The following is a 22,273-nucleotide window of genomic DNA, read 5'->3' on the forward strand; positions in this document are numbered from 1 at the left end:
TTGCCTTCTTAGTTCTTATGTTCAGAGACAGTGGTGCTGGAGCTGGCAGGACGGCAGATGGGAGGTGGCCAGGATGCCTCTGAGCTGCATCATCATAAAAACAACGTGAGGCTCTTGGCTTGGGAGGGGCCTGGAACTCAGGAATCTTTAGAGTGCTGATTTCCCTGGAGCAAAGGCGAGTGAGTCAGGGCAGCACATGACAGCTGACTCTTTAAAGGAAAGCAGGAGGCTGGGGATGAATCATTTGTATACAGTAGTCTGTTGTGGTTGGAATGGTTGCCACAGTGACTTAGAGGAAGATGAAGGGTTTGGTACTAGCCAGGTCTCCTCTCCTCCACAGTGAGGCTGAGGGATGATCGCTGGGTGAAGTGCCTCAGTGCCTCTGTTCTGTGGGGAGGGCCATTCTCCTCTAGCCCTCCCTCTCCCTGAGAGTAAGTGATGGCCACTATGGAAGTCCAAGTGGGGAGATCTGTGATGTGTCCCTACACTAAAGGTGTGGGAAGAGTGTACCAGTAAGGTGTTCCCTGAATACCCGAGGCTTCTACCTTGTGGCTAACCATTTAATCACAGGGAACTGATTACTGAATAGTTTTATTGACAGAATTGAGGTGCTCAAGCCTATATACCCACAGGTCCTAAAGGAGATTTCAAGGTTCCTAGGGAAAAGGCAGGAGAGAAAAGCAAATGAGAGAAATATTCCAGATCCTGAGTACAATCACATCCCATGCAATTCTGCAAAAGAACTGCAAATAGCATCATGTTCCAATTCATATTTTTTGGCTCTTTATTGTTCTAAAGAAGCCTGGAAGAGTAAGATAAGAGTGTGAACGGTCCAAGTATTTAAAACAAAACAAAACAAAGACAAAACAAAAAAAATATCCCTGGGAACTGAGAGTGATTATATGATAAAATAACTGATAGATTTCAACATTTCTCAAGCAGTATGAGATCTGAGCATCATGGCAGTTCCCTCTGATACGCAGACAGATGGTACTCCTCTGGTTAACAAAGAAGTCGGGAGTACAGGTACTGCCCAAAGCCACAGAGTTTGCTGATTACTCCTTTACACCATCTTGAAATACTCCTCTTTTTTCACTTCTCCCAGCTTTTCTTAATCATTTGATCACAGCATCTCACTCACATTTGCCACATGGACTTCAAATGTTTCAATTCCTTTTAAAAGGCACAGTCTGAAGCCCTCTTACCATATACTGTTATCCCTACAGTTCTGTCTATACCAGCGCTTTAAATTGCTGAATATCCCATGACTCCCAGATTGTTACTTCTAGACTCTTCCTCTAGGTCTATAAGTCAGCACCTACTTTGGAATCTCCATTTGGATATCTCAAATGCATCTTGAACCCAACATACCCTAAACTGAGCATATGAATTTCTGTCACCACAAACCTATTTGCTCTTCCAGGGACCTCATCCTGGTGAATGGCAACATCATTCATTTACACAAGCCAGAAAGAAACCTAAGAGTCATTTTTGATTCCTTCATCCCACCTCTCCCAATCCAGTAGTTCAAGCCATATTGCGTTTGCCTTTTAAAGGCCTTACACATTAATCCACTTCTTTTCTTCCCATCACTCTGGTACAACCAACCATCATTTCTTATCCAGAATAAATATCTAAAGAGGGACTATTAAGCCTTGTAAAATCTAAACCAGGGAAGCCCATGTGTATATATGTGTGTGTATGTATAGATACACACACAGTGTATACAAGTATCCAATGGAATACTACTCAGCCATAAAAAGGACACAATAATGCCATCTGCAGCAACATGGATGGACCTAGAGATTCTCACACAACGTGAAGTCAGAAAGACAAATGCCACATGATATCATTTATATGTGAAATCTAAAATACGACACAAATGAGCTTACCTATGAGGCAGAAACAGACTCACAGACATAGAGAACAGACCTGTGGTTGGCAAGGGGGGGAGGAGGGATGGATTAGGAGCTTGGGACTGACAGATGCAAGCTGCTACATATAGAATGGATAAACAACAAGGTCCTACTGTATAACACAGGGAACTATATTCAACATCCTCTGATAAACTATATGAAAAGGAACAGGAAAAAGAATGTATACGCATTATAACTGAATCACTTTGGTGTACAACAGAAATTAACACAACACTGTAAATCAACTATAACAAATTGAACAAATATTTGTTCTGTTTAACTACTACTTCTACATTCACAGAGTTACTGGGTACTTGCCTGCCAGAGACTTGAAGGACACGGGGTTGAGTGACTTGTTCAAGTCATCCAACAAATTCAAAAGCTGTGCCAGGACTGGAACTTTATTTGGCTGAGGTGTTGTCTGCTGTTTAATTCGCTAATCTATTTTCCTTTCCAACCCACAGTGCCTAATTCAATATTTTGAAATCATAAACTTAAATGCACCACCTAAATGCCTTTGCACTTTCTCTGGCAAGGTGACTGACAATTACTGGGCCAGAGTTGTAATTAATTATTACACCAATTCAAAAAAATTGGGTGCCCCATGGTTTGTCTTTTTCCATGCTGCCATTAACAAAGATGATGGTTGGGAATAGTTACTATCTTAGGCAAATATACAAATTAGGATCATTCTCATGCTCTTGGTAGTTTTACACCTCTGAACTCAGCTATGTTTGGAGTTTCCTGTGCAATTAACAGCTTGTTTCTTAGTCACTGTTTTTTTTTTTATTTCACTAGTTTCATATACCCACTCCAGTGTTTTTGGAGAATCCCAGGGACGGGGGAGCCTGGTGGGCTGCCGTCTATGGGATCACACAGAGTCGGACATGACTGAAGTGACTTAGCAGCATCTGCAGCAGCAGTTTCATATATTATTAACAGTTGGGACAGTAATTTCCATTATTTTGGCTTTTAAAATCAAAGTCAAAGATTCTGGAGTTGATTGGTTTAATAATTTATAATATTTTATTCAAATATAACACCTGGCAATTACCAAATTTCTATTCAAGATTGCTTTCAAGTAGCTCACTTACCCAAAAATCACCTGTTCAATAACATCAATATTTCAGCTTTAATTGCTGAAATATTGCTGGAGGTCCTCAAGATTTAAAAGATAAAATAAATTATTCAAATCATCTATGTACTGTGCTCTATAAAAAACTACTCTTAGTTTCAAAGTATAAATTGTTAATTGGGGAAGAAGTACTATTAGTCCTGTTACATTGCTATGGCATGATAATAAATGATTAATGAATATTTAAAAACAGAAATGTATGGCAGTGAAATCATTTGGTGTAAGTGAAAATATGTTTAGATATTTTTAAAGGTTTGTGACAATATTATTGGGTTACAAAATATGGCTGTGTCATTCCTAAGATAAGTCTAAATCTGAAGATGAAAAAAATTTACTACTTTCTAAAAAAGATTAAAGTATTTGTGAAGTTTTTATAAGGATTTTCATTAAAAATGGCTTACATACACGTTTCAGAGTCTAAAGAAGCTATATGAGATCAAATAGAACGTTTGCTGATGAGAAAATTCAGTGCATCCACATTTAAGTAACTGGGTAACTGTTCTGCCACCCCCAGCTGACCTACAGAAGCTAGAAATAGGACAACATTATGAATACCATTGGGTATTTTAAATATCAAGATGTTTTATTAATAAGATTGGTGTCACACCACTTCCAGTTAAGAGTTGACGACATGGGGAAAAAGATTTTAAGAAACTGGTTCAAAGATTCATGTCAACTGCTTAGACTTAAGATTAAAATTGTAGTCTTTAAGTATCAGGCTTATATACCTGCATAACAAGAGAAATATTAAGCATTTTCTAGAGGTATTTCTTTCTTCCACTGCAGAACTAAATAAGGTGACAGTCAAAACTACTGTGTCAAAAGAAAAAATCAGATTTACAAAAAAGACAATGAGAGGATTTTTAAATATGGGGAAAGTTCTTTTTAGCCTTTTTTAAAAAAAATTCTTTGAGGGGTTGTATTGTCATGAAGGAAATACAGCTTTCCCTAAATCTTGGAACTATAACGATTCCAACTAACCCCTCCAATCAATTTTACATGGTATTAGCCAAAACAGGTCAAAAGTTAAGGTTAACCTGCTAATTCTCTGTCCTTCAGTATGAATATGCAGCAGTGTCAAATACTGAGAAGGGTTAAAATTCTGTGCAGCCATGAGGATAGGTATATTTTTCAATGATTTCTACTGTTGTTGCTTAGCTTATAATTAATTAATCTTCTTTTAAATAACTTATTCTTTTATAAAAAGTATAAAATTAGTTCACACAAACACTGAGTTCAGTGGAAAAGAATTCGCTATATTCTTAGACAAGTTTATTTATAACTACATCTTCCTGAATAATTCAATTGGTAGATTCCTGAGTGCTCCCTTGCATCAAGAATGCAGGAGGAACTTAAGACACAATCCTCTGTGTTACAGAACCATCTTATATCTTTTTTCATTTTTCAAAAGGCAAAAATAAAAACCAACCAAACAAAAAGATCCATCAAAATTAATTGAAGCATGATTATCTTTGGATGTTTTTGAGAAAGAACTAAGCTAGTAAAGAATCCACCTGCAATGCGAGAGACCTGGGTTCTATCCCTGGGTTGGGAAGATCTGGAGGAGGGGATGGCAGCCCACTCCAGTCTTCTTGCCTGGAGAACCCCATGAATGGAGGAGCCTGGGGACTACAGTCCATGGGGTCGCAGAGAGTCGGACAGGACTGAAGCGACAGCACAGCACAGGCTAATATAGTTACGGTATAAAGTGTGTCACTCTGTGACGTTTACTGAGCCCCATGTGACATTTTTAAAGGTCTGTTCCCTGTATTCCCAGGTTCACACAAGTCCCTAATCATATTTCAGCACTGCTCGCCCCAGCGTTGCCTCAACGAAGTTGAAACTAAGCAGTTTTCTCACTCACCACTGTACAGATTACACAAATACTTTAGGAACAGCACTGTACTTTCTTGTGTAAAATAATCATCTCATTTTGACCCATTCCCCTTGACAAGACTGACAAGATAACTCAGCAGATTTTACTACCACCCAAGAAAACTCAGCACATCTGCTGTCATTGTAATCCTACACTTTCTTGCTGAAAATTTCTCATCTTCAGCAGCTTTCATTGCAAAGTCTATCATTATCCAATTCATGCTTCCCGAAGCAATGAATGGGAATTGTAAGGGCAGATCACGTCTAGTGTGGTGGAAAGAAAAGAGGCCAATTCACAGAACATGTCATAGAACCCAGTCCTACCCATACATTTTTAAAAGACCCAGAGCATCTACAATCAACAGTAAATTAGGGAACTAATGAAAAAAGGTAATGGAACAAATAATATACTTAAACAATTTTTTTCAATTTGGAAAATTATGGGAAAATAACAGACTCAATATGTCAGTTATACTAAAAAACAAGTTTGTCAATTACACTGTAGATCCAAAGGCTAAGGCCCAACGTAGCATATGTGCCTAGATGCCTTAACTGATGCTCTAAAGGTTTTTATAGCCTTCTGAGATGCCACACCATAGACTGAAAAGGCACAGCAGTAGTCAGCCTGGGTAAACTTATAATGGCTTATCACAACTTGCAAGACATACTTAGGTTTGGGAGAAAATAACTTCTCATTTTCACCACACACACACAAACACATACACACACATTCACAAAATGATGTGAGTTCTTGTAATTCTGAAGTCCCCGGGCATTTGACAGAGAGCAGTTATGAGACTCTGAAGACCAACAGTCATGTCCATGGTTAGTTGCTACATTTTTTCAAAACTTAATTTGGGAGGGTAAAAATAGCCTATCAGACCAGAGGCTCGTAAATGAGTCCTCATGGTTAATGGTTTTTTTACTAAAGTGATACCTCACACTGAACTATGTCACCAGTTCAGCTCTGAAGTACAATGCTCAAAATTCAGCTTAGAGAATTCATTTCAAATATGTGGACCCAAAATGTTGCCTGTCATTTCAGTAAAGTACTGTTAAGTAATGTTGCTGCCGTCAAGCCATCAGCCACTGTAGCCACCCCTCATGGTGTACTCTGAGGGGAATTCAGGATGGAAAACACCAGAACACTGACCCTAGATAATGGAGATGCATATCAAAAGGGGAATTTCACCAAGTTCAGACTCCTGCATCTTCCCATACAGAGAAAAGCACTAAAATTATTAACTTGAGATGTCTGGGTTTTTTTATGGTTAGTAGTAATCTCTCGATGTTCCACCACACTTCTCTTACTTTTCCAGCAAAAACTAGCTACCTTTCCTCCTTGCTTACTTCTTGAGAGCAGTTCCTCAGCACTATGAGAGGTTGCCTCCCAGACTATAGTCCTTAGTAAGGTCCTCAAACAAACCATAACTCTCAGCTTTTAGGTTACACATTATTTATCCAGTCAACAAATACTTATTGGAATATCTTGGTCATATTTTATGGGACCAGTAAAATTATTCTTGTTTTAATCAATGTGAGTACAGTAAGAATTACATTTATGAATCACATATCTCTGAACTAACAACATATGACTTTTTATTTATTCTAGGATGTATTATAAATGTAAATGATGGTAAAATGTAATTTATAGTAAATACATATTTGTGAATATGAAACACTGTTTTTTATTTGTTGAATTAAAAGAAGAACATTCATCAAAGACACCATTTAGGTTATTTGATGAATAATTAACAGTCCACACATAGAAACTTGGAAATTCCAGGGGGACAGACCACTGGGAATGCCTATAAAGGTTATCTTTAGCACTTGCATAGACAGATTATATACAACACTTCACAAACCATCAAAGAGGAATTCTTCAATAGTTCACAGCATGCTCATGTTAGAAAAATCAAGTTGTACTAGAATCTTAGACTCTAAAGACCTTAATACTCAGATACAGGGTCTTGAATATTTATCCCAAACAAATGTTTTATTTGTTTTATCCTCCATAACAAAATGCACATTTCATTTTTATTAACTATTCATGTATTTAAACAGCATTAATAAAGACAGTATGGTACTGGCACAAAAACAGAAATATAGACCAATGGACCAGGATATAAAGCTCAGAGATAAATTCAGGCACCTGTAGCCACCTAATCTATGACAAAGGAGGCAAGCACATACAATGGAGAAAAGACATCCTCTTCAATAAGTGGTGCTAGGAAAACTGAACAGCGATATGTAAAAGAATGAAATTAGAACACTCCCTAACACTATAAAGTGAAAGTAAAGTGAAAGAAGTCGTGTCGGACTCTGCGACCCCATAGACTGTAGCCTACCAGGCTCCTCTGTCCATGGGATTTTCCAGGCAAGAATACTGGAGTGGGTTGCTATTTCCTTCTCCAAGAGATCTTCCCGACCCAGGGATTGAACCCCAGTCTCCCGCATTAAAGGCAGACACTTTACCGTCTGAGTCACCAGAGAAGTAAAAAATAAATTCAAAATGTATTAAGGAAGTGAATGTAAGGCCAGACATTATAAAATTCTTAGAGGAAAATATAGGCAGAACACTCTCTGACATAAATCACAGCAGGATCTTTTTTGACCCACCTCCTAGAGTAATGAAAATAAAAATAAAAAGTAACAAACAGGACCTAATAAAACTTAAAAGCTTTTGCAAAGCAAGGGAAACCATAAACAAGATAAAAAGATAAGCCTCAGAATGGGAGATAATATTTGCAAATAAAGCAACTGACGAAGAATTAATCTCTAAAATATACAAATGGGTCATGTAGCTCAATAAAACAAACAAACCCAATCAAAAAATAGAAGATCTAAAGAGACATTTCTCCAAAGACGACCTAAAGATAGCCAACAGACACATGAAAAGATGGTCAATATCACTAATTATTAGAGAAATGCTAATCAAAACTACCATAAAGTATCACCTCACACCCATCAGAATAGCCACCATTAAAGAAATCTACAAACAATAGATGCTAGAGAGGGTATGGGGAAAAGCGAACCCTCTTGCACTGCTGGTATGAATGTAAATTGATACAGTCACAATGGAGAACTGTATGGAGGTTCCTTAAAAACTAAAAATAGAATTACCATATGACCCAGCAACCACACTACTGGGCATATACCCAGAGAAAGCCAAAATCAAAAAGACACACAAAACCCAATGTTCACTGCAGCACTATTTACAATAGTCAGGACATGGGAGCAACCTAAATGTCCATCAGCAGAAGCATGAATAAAGAAGATGTGGTACATATATACAAAGGAATATTACTCAGCCATTGAAAAAGGAGCAAAACTGGGTCATTTGCAGAAATGTACATGGATCTAGAGACAGTCACAGACTGAAGTGAGCCAGAAAAAGAAAAACAAGTATCGTGTATTATAATGCATATATACGGCTAAGGTCCATGGGGTTGCAAGGAGACATCACTGAGGGACTAAGCACGTTGAAATCTAGAAGAATGGTGTAGATGATCTTACCTGCAACACATAAATAGAGACCCAGACACAGAGAACACATGTGTGGACACCAAGGGGGAAGTGAGTGGGATGAACTGGGAGGCCAGGACTGACACATATGCACCACTGACACGATGGATAAAATGGGTAACTAAGGAGAACCCACTGCACAGCTCGGGGAACTACGCAGGGCTTTGTGGCTGCCTACATGGGGAGGAGACCCAACACAAGAGGGGGTGTGTACACATGCTATACAGTAGGAAGATTACAACGTTGGAAAGAAATGACACTCTGTTAAAAATCAACTAAAAATAACATTCCTAAGCTCCAACGTGGTCTTTTTTTTAACTGATAAAGGTTATAGATGAAGAGCTTCTATTTCTTGAAGAGAGATTTAAAAACACAGTCTCATATGCTCACACTGTTTCTACACTGGTCACAAAATCTCTAAAAAAAATTATAGGAGTCTCCTTGAAGTAAGCTATCTTTTCTGTCATTGAAGACTGTTAATCTTTTCAGAGGTAATTCTTTAGCAATATCTTTACTTTTTTTCACTTAACTCTATATAATAATATCTTTGGTTAGAATACTGTAATTCTCAGTAAAGTAGGCTAAGTGGAGAGTAAAAATACTCTGTACTCAAAATAGATATCACCACAGCAAGTTATTTCCCCCAGCTGAAAACATTTTCAAGCTCAAATTGAAAACAAATGACAGTTTGGAGCAGAATTTCTTTCTTTCAAAATCTGAAAACACATAGTGATGATGGGTTTTTGTCGATTTCTCAAACTTGCCCATAAATCTAAAATTCTCTTCTAACATTTGCCGTCTGTGTTTTGCTTCAGATATAGTGTAAATAACCACATGTAGTGATGTTAACAAAGACACCAATAATCCTGTAATGAATTATTTCACGAACCAAAAAATAATAGATCACTACACTTAAGCTGCTAACTTCTGTCATGATGGTTTGCTTCTCTCTGAGGAATCAATGACTTGGGTAATCAGTCTCTAAGAGGGATATTTTATGTTATAGTTCTCGAGAGAGTTTGCTTGAGAAGTAATTTGGCATAGGTAGGCTCCTTTTAAAATGTATTTTACTTTTGTCAAAAACAATCAGTCTACATACTCTTCTTTTATTCTCATCAGGGATAATCAAGACACACTCAGAATAAGCCAATTTTTCAAAACACCTGAAAACATTCAGGGATAAAACACTTTAAATGAGGGAAGATGGAGTCTTTACTTAAAATATCTTCTGTTTAATTAAAAACAAAATATGTCTCTCAAAATTTTTAAGAGTTTAAAACAAAATTAACTTAATATAAAAACCTCATAATTAATTCATTAACTTATTAAGTGCCTACTATATAATGGCACCCCACTCCAGTACCCTTGCCTGGAAACTCCCATGGACAGAGGAGCCTGGAGGGCTACAGTCCATGGGTCGCAAAGAGTCGGACACGACTGAGCAACTTCACTTTCACTTTTCACTTTCATGCATTGGAGAAGGAAATAGCAACCCACTCCAGTGTTCTTGCCTGGAGAATCCCAGGGACGGGGGAGCCTGGTGGGCTGCCGTCTATGGGGTTGCACAGAGTTGGACACGACTGAAGCGACTTAGCAGCAGCAGCAGCATATGGTATCATGGAGGCAAAAAATGGTGAATTAAAATAATCTGTGTAAAATTCATGACAAGTTAATATTGTTACCTTAATAAAAGCTTTTTAAAAATTTTGGCTTTGTTTTAACCCCAAAATGAATTTATTTTCTGTACTAGGACAGCTTCTATGTTTGCTTATATATAGAGACTGGCTGGATTCTATATTGTGGGTCTTAACATTTACAGATGTTTACCCACTTATCAAAATAAATGACTAACAATATAGAAACACTGAAGCTACAATAAAAAACACAGATCCCTTTAGATTGATAGACTCTTAATAGTGAACTTCTGTGCTTATGTCATGTATTCACAGCAAGGAATGGCCAGAAATAATGTAATTAATTTTGTTGACTATCATGGGTCAGGCATTTAATAAATACTGCTCTAGTCAACATGGCCATGTTTTGATATTATTATCATTGTTAGGTTTGAACCATATTAAATTACCACTTTTGAAGGTAAAAAATGGTTAAGTATTGAGACATCATTATCACCACTGTACACAGTGTGACTCAGAGAGGTTTACACGGGCAGCTGGATTGCTTAGCTGATAAAGGGCTGGGGTGTAATTCAAACCTACTATATTCGACACCAAAGTGCCTGCTCCGTCCAAACAGGAAAGAGGATCCTGTGACTTACTTTTTCAATTTTCATTTTCTGTATTTTTAGTTCCTAAATTATGGGGTAGAGGCAGGGAACATGTAGACAAAAGTCTATGAAAATAAAAAAGTTGGGATGTGATCCTAACTTTTAGAGCATTCTAGTATTTTTAGTGGCTATTAGGACATGGCATAGTTGATTTCCATCATGTTTCCTTCCTTCTTCAATTAAATACTTATTATTCCTATCATTGCCAAACACTGGTCTAGATACTGTGGCTAAAGATATGGACAAAACAGTCAAAAGTCTCTGCTCTACATCCCAATAGGGGAAAAGAGCCAGATAATGATACATTTAGGAAAGGAGGAAAGCAGAGAAGGAGAATGAGAACACTGGATTTGGAGGGTAGCAGTTTAAAATTAGGGTCATCTAGGAAGATCTGAGAGGCTTTAACATTTGATCAGAAACTAAAAAAAGAGAAGAGGCAGCAAGAACATGGAATCTGTATCAGGACATATCAGGCAGGAAATGGCAAGTGCAAAGGCCCTGAGGCAGCAACCTGCTAGCTATGAGTCAGGATAGAGTTCCTGAGACATAATAGGAGATGAAGTCAGATGGTAAAGACAGGTATGATTGGAAGAGGTCCTGATCTCTGAGGGTACTATAATCCATGCTAATTGTATTAGTAGCCACTAGAGAATACAAACCAGAAACAAGACATGATCTGACATACTTTAAAAGCATCTCTTTGACTATTATCTTGTGAACTGACCACAGAAGGTAATACCAAAACAGGCTGACTGGCTAAGAAGTCATGTCAATAATGTAGGCAAACGATGTTGATGCTTTTGTGGACCAGGGTGATGGAAATGGATCTAGTGAGCAGTAGTCAATTAAAGAAAAAAAAAGAACAGAGTGTATACTGGTTTGACAAACAGGAAAATCAATAGGAATGACTGACTGCCAAGCCAACAGGAATTGCTGATATGATAGACTGTGTGTAAAAGCAAAACTGAGGAGACCAAAAAATCCCCCAATACCTATAACTAAAACTCTTTTTGTACTAAATATGATGCTACTTTTCATATGATGCACTGGCAAATTTAACAACACTGACCAATGAAAAAACGTTACACTACTAAATATCAAAAGAAATAAAGACAGACTACCTAATTCACTAAGCGTTAAGGACAAACATCTTATTCATGTATCTTGGAAGAAATATTCTTTAACATAGGATAAAATTTGAATGCAAAAACAGCCATTCATTAGGAAAATGCATTAGCAGATATAATTTCATTAAACAATGTACTAGATGACTGATAACTCCTTGAGGGAAAAGGTAAGCCTTCTTTTAGCCTCAGCCTAGTCTGTCATATCCAGTACATAGTAGGTGTTCAATGATCTTTTTAAAAAAAAAAACTGCATGAATCCAAAGTTTTCAAATATTTTGTTAGGAATCACATGTGTTACATGCAACTGAAATTTTCTCTACTTCCTCACATATGACTATTTGTAGCTATGTTCTTATCTTATTTTTCAATGAACATATTACTCCTTGTTTCAGAGTTATCTGGATACAAGCCAAAAACAAAGAAAATATATTATCATGCAGAATCATCTTTATCTTTTCTAGGCCTGCTCATGAGGGCAAGAAGTGTGGCTAGTGCCTTCTTAGTGCACCTTACACTGTATTTGTTGCAATAAATTAAATAATGAAAAAACTATTCCAAAATACAAATAAATAAAAACCATTTACTTCTAGACAGTCTGCTCTTATTCAGCATCTTCATTCAGTAATGCTTTCTCTGCTTCTCCTGTAATATTCTTCATTTAATATATTGGTCTGAAATTGAAGAATTTATAATCTGGTGGAATGGATTAAAAATTCCATAGGACTAAGGTGGACTAAGATTTGTTTCTTTGACCACTTTAGAACTAGTTTATCCTGAAAAAAATCAAAGGAACTATTTTGCGGAAATCCATACTAAAAAAAAAAATGAGGCCATTTCACTGACAAGAAGAATCACTAAAGATATAAATATATACTTTCACATAATTTCTCAGTTCAGTTCAGTTCAGTTGCTCAGTCGTGTCCGACTCTTTGCGACCCCATGAATCGCAGCACGCCAGACCTCCCTGTCCATCACAAACTCCCAGAGTTTACTCAAACACACATCCATCGAGTAATACAAACTCAGCAAAGGATTCTAAAGTGATTATTTTACTAAAGTAATTATTTTATTCTAATAAATAATTTCAGAATTATAAAGCTTATAGTTAAAAATGTTTTGATTTAAACTCTGTATAGAAATGCATAAGTCAAATAATAATTTTAGATATTAAGTAATTTTATATAGTACATACTTTAAAAACATGAAATACACCCTCATAATAATTCTTACTGGAACTTAATAAAGTGCTAATTTTACAGTCCATTAGTACTATAATAACTTTGGATATACAGGTTAGTAGATAATTTTTTTCCCATTTTAATAACATTCCCTAAAACTGCAGTGATTTATCCCCGTGAGCCCAGTGATTTAATTCAACTTTAAATTAAATGTCTTTCTATAATTATTCTCAACAGTTTATATTATTAACATATATTACTTTACTATATATTATTTTACAATGTATAACTGAAAATACTTTAAAAATATGGACCTTACTAGTACTGCATTAAAGTGGTATAGGAAAAAAAAAAAAGTGCAACTCTGTATTATTGATTTCATCATCTAAATTCTGTAACCTGGGGAAACCAGAGCCACAGAGAAGTTATGCAACTTGTTTAACCCAAGTGGCACAAGAGCTGGCACTAGAAACAGCGTGTGGACTCCAGATTCCACGCTGGCGAGTTCTAGCAAAAGCGAGGTCTTTGCCGGTGCTTTTATATCAGTTAAAGAAAGTGATTAAGTTATAATCTGAAGAGATAAGAAGCCAGAGGGGAGTAATAAAAATACTTGAGAACTTGTACATGTTAACTTTAGCAGCTTATTTTTATCAGGTAATGGAAAACATAGATACATAAAAAAGTTTACACTTAATATATGCAGCTGTATTATAATGTAAATTAGATCTTTAAAACTGATCACTAAAATTTTGATTATATAAATTGATTTGATTACCTCCTATTATTAATTCCCATATAAAGTAATATCTATGAATAGTAAATGTTATATTTTTAAACTCTGAATTTTGAAAATAAATTCAAAGGTAAAAATCTGATGGCTGAATCAAGATTTAAAAACTGATGGAAGGGATCTTATAACATATGCTTTCAGAATTTATGAGGATTTCATAAAATCATGCTACATTTTCCCTGTGGAGTTCTCTAAAAGTGCACACAAATATTTACAGACTTGCTAAGTAAAGCCATTTAAAGAAACTTTAAACTGAGAAAAGGTATTAATATAGAATGAGCTTACGCTTTTCTAATGATAAAATTAGTAGCTACATGTTTTTATTGGTTGGTTTCATTTATTTTGATTTGATTTCAGACTTTATTTTAAGCTGGGGTTGGCAAGAGCTTTTGACCCCATACTATTTTGTCAGCAGGGGTAAACAAGCCTGAGGCTATCACTGACAAATTTAAGATTCAAATCTCACAGAAGGCGAAAGAGTAAAGAAAAAAAAAGCAGACTAAGTACAGAGGGTAAAAAAAAAGGAATGTGGAAAAGAAGAAAGAAAGAGAAAATGAAGCAATTTTACATTGGTGATAGAGCGGAATGAATTCTGCATCAGTCCTGTAAGTTACTGATCCTGATATAAAAGATAAACAGGTAGACACACAATTTGCAAAAAGAAATTTTTCTTACCACATCTTTTTAAAAATCAAAGTTTGGATTAGAAACCTAAAAGAAGTTACGGATACACTGTTCTGGGCTTCCCTGATGGCTCAGATGGTGAAGAATCTGCCTGCAATGCAGGAGACCCAGCTTCAATCCCTGGGTCAGGAAGAGCCCCTGGAGAAGGGAATGGCAACCCACTCCAGTATTCTTGCCTGGGAAATCCCATGGAAAGAAGAGCCTGGCGGGCTACAGTCTGTGGGGTTGCAAAGAGTTGGTCACAACTGAACAACTAACACACACATACCCTGCACTACAGGTCTTCCAAGAAACTTTCAACCCAATGGAATAACATAATTATCCAAAGTCTTTAAACAAAATATCCAGGAGTTGCTTGATTTGCAGATTCTTCTGAATGCATGCAAAGCAAGTATTGAGTTACAGGCTTCATGAGGATGGGAAGGAGACTGGCGCCAAGAGGGCCTCTGCCCCAGGAAAGCCTACACAGAAGCCATGATCTGCACCGAACAGCTGAATCTGAGTATTTAGTCATCACACTGTCTGCTCATGCCCGGATTTACAAAAGACACACACATACAAATCTCAGTAGTCAAGTGATTCTGCGGATTAGCTGATACCATGACATCCAGGTGTCATCACACACCAGGCCCCACTCAAGAGATAAGGCCGCCAGCTCCTGTGCCCTTAAACTGGGCCTGATGCAAACATTCTATGCAGCTTCATTACCCGTGATTCTATGCAGCATCACTTACTTGTCAGCAAAAGGAAAAAGAGGAAAAACAAGCCTGAAGTCTCCACATACCACAGTACATTTCTGCTTGCAGTACAGAGCTCCACTGGCCTACAGCTGTAACAAAGATGAAATGGAGCAAGAGATCCAGGCAGCTGCTGAACGGCGAGCTGGGGTGAGATGCTGGAAGCAGGATGAGTGACAGCATTTACTGGCGCAGAGGAGCTCAATGTCGACAGGCGCCGCACAGCTCCGGCATTTAGGGCAAGAGCAGCAGATGGACCAAACTGATGCATACCTATTAGGAAGAAGCGGCTGGCTCTGAGCAATGGTGCTGTGTGGGCTAGGAAGTGGAGAGGCATTGGCGCACACAGGGACAGGCCCGGGACACCAGGGCGACGGCCACAAACCCAAGGGTAAGTCTTGACACGGACACAGAGCTGAAAGGGCCGCTGTCCCCTGTCACAGGCCTCAGGTACAGCCGCACCCACGGATAGCAGTGCCGTCAGCGCTGCCACTTACTCACGAAAGGTGGCTGATGCCAGCTGTTTGATAGCACTGGAAATTAATTAGCTCATGAGTTCCTAGAGATACATTCAAAATGCAATGACTATTTCAATATTTTTGGACCTAAAAATCATATTTTGAAAACATCATAAATTCTATAATTCTTAAAGTATATAATGGTGCGTTATTATCAGAGTGCTTCTATGGCAATAACTATGCTTCATGAAGATGCTCATTTGTTTTTAAACTATTAATATCTCTCCATTACACTCAGTTTATTGACACAGCATTAGAGATAATAGTTGGTTTTTGAATACAGGGCAAAATTAGGAAGTTGCTCACAAGGTCAACATTAGGAAGTCAAGTTGTTGTGTTGGAGAAAGAAAACACAGGACCAGAAGCTCTCTACAAGCAAGAGCTGTAGAGCAACGCCAAGTTCCCTTAGGATGGCCATGAGCTTGGGAGGAACATGTGGTTATCACTAAATGCCGAAGGTTTTTAAGAAAAGGAAAATAAAGGGACTTTGATATATGAAGTGCCCATATCTTGGGCCTCACTTTTCCAGTTTTCTTTATATTTATTGAACTAAATGTAAGAAATAGCTTAAATTATAGCACAGATTTATGTAAAGCACACAAAAGAGTAATTTGATTAAGTTGCTGAAAGCTCTTGAATAAAACTAGCTCATAGAGGTGGTGCTCAGGCAAATAGCAGGCATTTAATAAATACTCCCTGAGTGAATGAAGAAACTGAGATAGCCTAAATACAGATCAAGAGCAACAGGGATTGAGGCCACTTGAAAGCCAAAGGCCATTTTAAACGGAAACTCACAAGCAGAGTTGAAGGAAAATGGGTCTGTTCCAAATCCTGGCTTTCCAGGTTCCACTAAATGGAAAGGACCATTAATCATCCACCAATTAAAAAAAAAGAATCCTATGATAAACCATAATGGAAAAAGCATATTTTAAAAAAGGCTGTGTGAAAAATGACAACTAATGAGAATTTTCAAACATCCTTAGATCCTATCACTCTAAATGCACTTCAGGTAATGTAGTGACCCAGAGAGTTAAAATAAAATAATTAAAAAAAAAAACTACACGCAACTGCTGCTTTCTTCCTCCTCTGACAACTGCTGGTCTTTCTTCTTCCTCCAGAAGAGGCCAGATAATGGTACTCTGTCAGAGGTTCACCTTGTCTCTTCCTTCGAGCAGGTCACCGTGTTGTTAATGTCCCCCATCCCGCTTTCCTTACAGCGTCCCTGCCAGGCTGGTCCTCGGGGATGGGACAAAACGTGATGACACTGGCACAGTGTTCAAAGGATCAGCCACCACCACGGGAAGATGCAAGTCTGGATGCACCTTCGGCAGGACAACCAGCAGGAGGGATGGAGCATGCGGCTGCACAGAGGAGTGTGCGATGGGACTGTGTCTTGCAGAACATGTTAAAAGGCACGGTGCTTCCCCCTGATAACAAGGTTGTATACAGAAAGGATAGAGCTGAAAAGTGTGTGTTTGGAAGACATGCAATTTTGTGGACAGGATGTAGTCTTGTAGTGAGGGTATCGTTTTGCTCAGGGTATATAGTTGATCGTCTCTGTGAGTTCTTGGACATTGAATGGGTACCTTTGGGTTCTAACAGAGCTGGGCCGTAAACACATTGCCTACCATGCTATTCAGAGCTATGACAAACTCTGAGGTAAAGAGAAAAAGAGTACAGTCACTCAGATGAATAAATATATTAGGGTCTTCCTGAAAGACAGTGCACTGATAAATGCAGCGATCCCCACACAATCATATCATCACCATAGTAAATATGTTAAAAACATTTGACAGTTTTATGTACCACCTGACTTAAGTAAAAAATGACAGCCTGAGTGATCGTTCAAAGGGTCTTCTAGACTTAACGTTTTCTGACGTCATTCAATATTAAAAAGGTTAACCGCCAAAAGGCTTACTGTATGAGTCTTAGAACACAAATGAATACTAATGTGCTGTATCTACGACTTTGTGGCCACATCCACCCTAGGAAAATGAAGCAGAAACTTACATTTATTCATTGAGTTAAAGGAAATGAACCAAAGCATTTTGGGCTCAGTTATCAGCAGGACATTTCTTTCGATCTCAATACTATGCTTAATTTCTCTAACACTTGGTGTGTGAAGACCCAGCATAACTCTAGAGACAAATACTGTCTCAATATGTGAAATCCCAGAAGAAAGATGAAACCCATATCATTGTGATTTCAAAAGAAGAACTGTTTTCTGAGCAGTACTGACATAATGTCATTTCACCAAGTAAATATACGCTATAAAAGTGAGACTGTCAGGGACTCTGCTTATATATTGACATTTTCACAGATTAAAAGCAATCATCCTAAATTAATACGCAGCATAGAGAAGAGTCTATTCAGGTAAGAAAGACCACATATTGTGATCACCTAAGAATAAACATATTCCTTGGAGGATGACTTGCATATAGTAAGGTTTTGGTATTTTAATTTGATTCAGTTATTTAAAGATTCAGTCTCACCAGTGGATAATGTGTAAGTTATTTCTTTCTTTTGATTCTTGCTCAAGAGAATAATGTAAAAGTCATATAAACATTTTGCTTGACTGAAAAAGCTAATGAATCCAAGATACTTATAAAGATGATGCTTCTGAATCACTGGGAAAGCTTATTGGCACATCTGCTTTAAAAAAAAATCTTTTTATCTAATATGACTGGCATGAATGATTTACAAAATTACTTCAGTTCAAATTTTAGCTCAGAGGCAAGAGAGAGATGAATAGACCTACCAAATAAAATCCTTTATACAGCTATCCACCTTTCCATTGTAAAAAATAATTGCTGACTCCCTCTGGAAGAGCTAGGTCAGTGCGCTAGTAACATAGAGAGAGACTACACTTCAATAGTGTCAGCTGTTCTGTCTGACCAAAGAAGAAGTCTGCAGAGGTGACTTGTGGTCTAAAGTCGTTTTAATTTCCCAAACTGCCCATATGTCTCCTTGACCTGAGAGTTTCCAGGTTCTTTATTCTACAACATGAAAACAAACTTTCAAAACTGTATCTTAAAAAAAAAAACAAAAAAACAAAACTGTATCTTACCAATGCTACCTAAGAACGAAAGCCTATGGTGATACTTTTGGGGATAGGTAATAATGTTTCCAGATAATATTTAATTATCTGATGAATCATTCCTCTTAATTTGTGTTTTACACTTCTTTTCCTTTAATACTTCTATTTTAAATATCCCTGTTTTTACCATTCTTTTTCTGGAATCACTTTTAGACAGTGGCCTGTAGAAACTGTAGTTACATACAGTAAATTGAAAAAAATGAGCATAAAATTGCAGAAAAATTGCAGTGGAAGAATCTGCCTGACAATGCAGGGAACACAGGGTTGATCCTTGGTCTGGGAAGATCCCACACGCTGTGGGACAACTAAGCCCACGCTCCACAACTACTGAGCACATGTGCCCTAGAGCGCACGCACTGCAATGGGAAACCCACTGCGAGGAACAGCCCGTGCCCCGCAACTAGGCAGCATCCCCTGCGCCACAACGAGAGAAAGCCCAGATGGAGCAGCAGAGACCCAGTGCAGCCAAAAATGAATTTAAAAAGAAAAAACACAATTGCTGCAAGAGTAACTTCTAAAACAACCCTGAGGCCCCAAACAAGAAAATTATAATTGCCAATGTGTGTTTACTATGTGTGTGCAGAGGCACGGAGAAGACGCTAGGAAGGACACAGGCAGTGACTCCTATATGGCGAGAAGAGAGCCTGAGGATGGAGTGAATGGCGAGTGAGCTGAATGGAGATCAAGAATATAGTAGAAAAGTGCAAGAAAATCTAGGTTTATAAGGCTGCCAATTTCTGAAGCCCACTGGAGACCACTGAAAGTTTAGAAAAAACGGTTATTCTCATACTCCATTTTTGAATATGTTATTTTCTAGTCAGGCATAAATCTTGTGTATTACCTTTTAGACTGATATATTTACAATTTGATATTATGATTCCAAACACTCATTACCAGTTTTTAATCACAATATTCTTGAATATACTACATGTTATATATTGTTTCAAGACAGAGAAAATAATATGAAGAAAATGGACAAAATCACGATATATAATTAAAATAATGTACTTATTAAAAGAAAATTACTTTTGTGTTGTAGAATAGGCCTAGTTCCTAAACTTATTAGTTATTTGAAATAAATACTTGTCTTCTGATGTATGTGTAACTGAGTTGGGATTTTCTATTTCTGGTTTAATCATACCTTTCACGTCTTCATCCTCAATTGTTGTATTTGAACTCTCAGTTGACTCCTGTTGAGAAGAAAACACATTTAAAGTTGCAAATCATGAATAGCTTGACTTTTCTTTTTTTAAAAAAATTGGCGAGTGATGTATGTATCATGCAAAATTCTTCAGCAGGCTGTGTGCATATGCTGACATGCAAATGGACAAATCTGTTACGTGGTCTTAACAGAAAAAAAAAGCCAAATGCTGCAAACATTTCAAAAAGGAGTACTCTGGTTGCCTACTTCCTGAAGCATGATAAACTGAGGTGATGTGTAGAAGCAGCCAAAGTATGCAACTTATTTTAAGAGCTGTGTAAGGACGTGCTGTTACAGTGCCCCGCAAGGTGTGCTTCCATAAGGACTTATGAGAAGTCGAATATATTAGCCTAGTGAATTTGAACCTTAAAAGGAACTTTTTTTATTCCCAAATAATTAGCAATTAGCCCCCTCTTTGTCTAAGGCATGACATCAAGCAGTAAATTTGTAGGCTATTTATCAGCCTGACTTCTTTGTAGAGAGAAAAAGCATTTCATGGAGTCATTTGATGAAAAAGTTAAGGGTAGTACTAAGATATACTGAAAGTACTTTGAGAAGAATTTCCATGTTTGTGATCAGCATGATGGAATTATATGAATAATTTACTTTCAAGGAAAATCAGATTTTTTCCCATTCATTTCTAAATCAGAAACTGGCTGTTTTCGATAAGAAACTTCCTCCCATTATAAAAAGACAAAGCTATTTCTTAGAAAAACTACAAATGAAGCTGCAGATTAATAAGCACACTTAAATGGACACTGTAGCTGCCAGTATTAAGATCTGTTCCTTAAAATGGTTGATAAATTTTTTCACTAATAACATAGTAATAAAATATTTCTAGCAAAGAAATTTAGTAATATTCATAAGAAAGAAACAATTTTCTACTTAGAATGATTAAAGGCTACTGCTAAAAAAAATTGGAAACTTCTAACCAATAGATATATGGTCAGTGATGAAAAACAAATTTTGGAAAATGACGCAAACATTCAGTGTACAATATTCAAAAAATGATTTATGTAACTATGATATATAATATTTACTCCAAAGGGACAGACTAATCAAATATATATCCAGAGTCTCCACACACACAGAATCAAAGCAAAGAGTCTTCATGCGTTTCTTAATGTGACCTAGTGTTCAAATTTAAACTCAAGATGAGGATAAACCCATGCACTGTAAAAATAGACTAATTCATGTAAGCAAGAAACATCATGCAACAGCGCTTACAAATGACATAGCTAGAATTATCGAAGTGTCCACTCCAGCTGCTATGCTTGGTCTTTCACTTGCTAATGATATTGAAAATAATTGTTCTTATGTGTGATGCTCCTGACTATCTGGAGTCTTTCAGGGACTTTAGAACATTTTAAGTGTCATGACTCTAAAATACATCTCATGTTAAGGAATATAACACTTCATTTTTTTTTTACTTTAATGATTTTAATGTTGACCAACTAAATGTTAAACCAGAACTGTTTTCTAAGACTTTAACACTGTTGACAGTAGTAAGGAAAAGTAACCAGTGACTATACTTAACATTTGAGAAAGATCTGATGAAGTATTTTTTCCTTCCCTTAGAGATGTAATAATGGATGAGAAGTAATAAAATGAAAAGATGGAATACATTCAGAAACTGTCTCCTTTCATCTTACAGATGTGTACACAAGTAGTGTAATTTAGTTAATGTGCTGTGCAAACAATTTACAGTGAATAGGAAACACTTTCAGGAAAATTTTGGATTAGCCAAAAAATTCATTTGGGTTTTCCCATACCATCTTAACAGAAAACCTGAAAGAACTTTTTGGCCAAACGAAGAGTTAAATGTCTGTTTACTGAAATGCATAAACTTCAACAAAAACAAACATACTTCACAAGAAGTGACACTCCCTGATTCTCCTCAAATTTGTGCCAAACAACAAAAACACCACCAACAACAGGGAATTAAAAGAAAACAAAAAACAAAACACTATGACAACAGAATAAATTAAACTCAAAAGTAACATTAAATTTAAACAAATAACTATAAACTCGTTTATTTTTTTTTGAAGGCAGTGGAATGACATAGCAAGAAATTCTAAAATTTCATGCACAATACATTTAAGACACAATGCACAAACAGGCATGGAGGGAAAAACAGATGGAATTGCTTAAGATACACAGTCATCTCGACATAAAGACTTGTTTACTGGACTTTTCCTGACTAATG

The 22,273-nt window shown here is 37.0% G+C and overlaps 1 protein-coding gene across 18 annotated transcripts in view; it reads right to left on the bottom strand.

Annotated features, from left to right (window-relative positions):
- Positions 1-22,273, bottom strand: part of CAMK2D (calcium/calmodulin dependent protein kinase II delta) — a 299,674-nt gene that overhangs the window by 12,941 nt on the left and 264,460 nt on the right. For all 18 annotated transcript variants that reach the window (XM_043438243.1, XM_043438236.1, XM_043438242.1 and 15 more), the window contains one exon: positions 20,008-20,056. In XM_043438243.1, the coding sequence (XP_043294178.1) occupies positions 20,008-20,056 (49 nt within the window). The remainder of the gene's footprint in view (positions 1-20,007; positions 20,057-22,273) is intronic.

This window comes from Cervus canadensis, chromosome 19 (genome assembly GCF_019320065.1).
Source record: "Cervus canadensis isolate Bull #8, Minnesota chromosome 19, ASM1932006v1, whole genome shotgun sequence".
Taxonomy (NCBI): domain Eukaryota; kingdom Metazoa; phylum Chordata; class Mammalia; order Artiodactyla; family Cervidae; genus Cervus; species Cervus canadensis.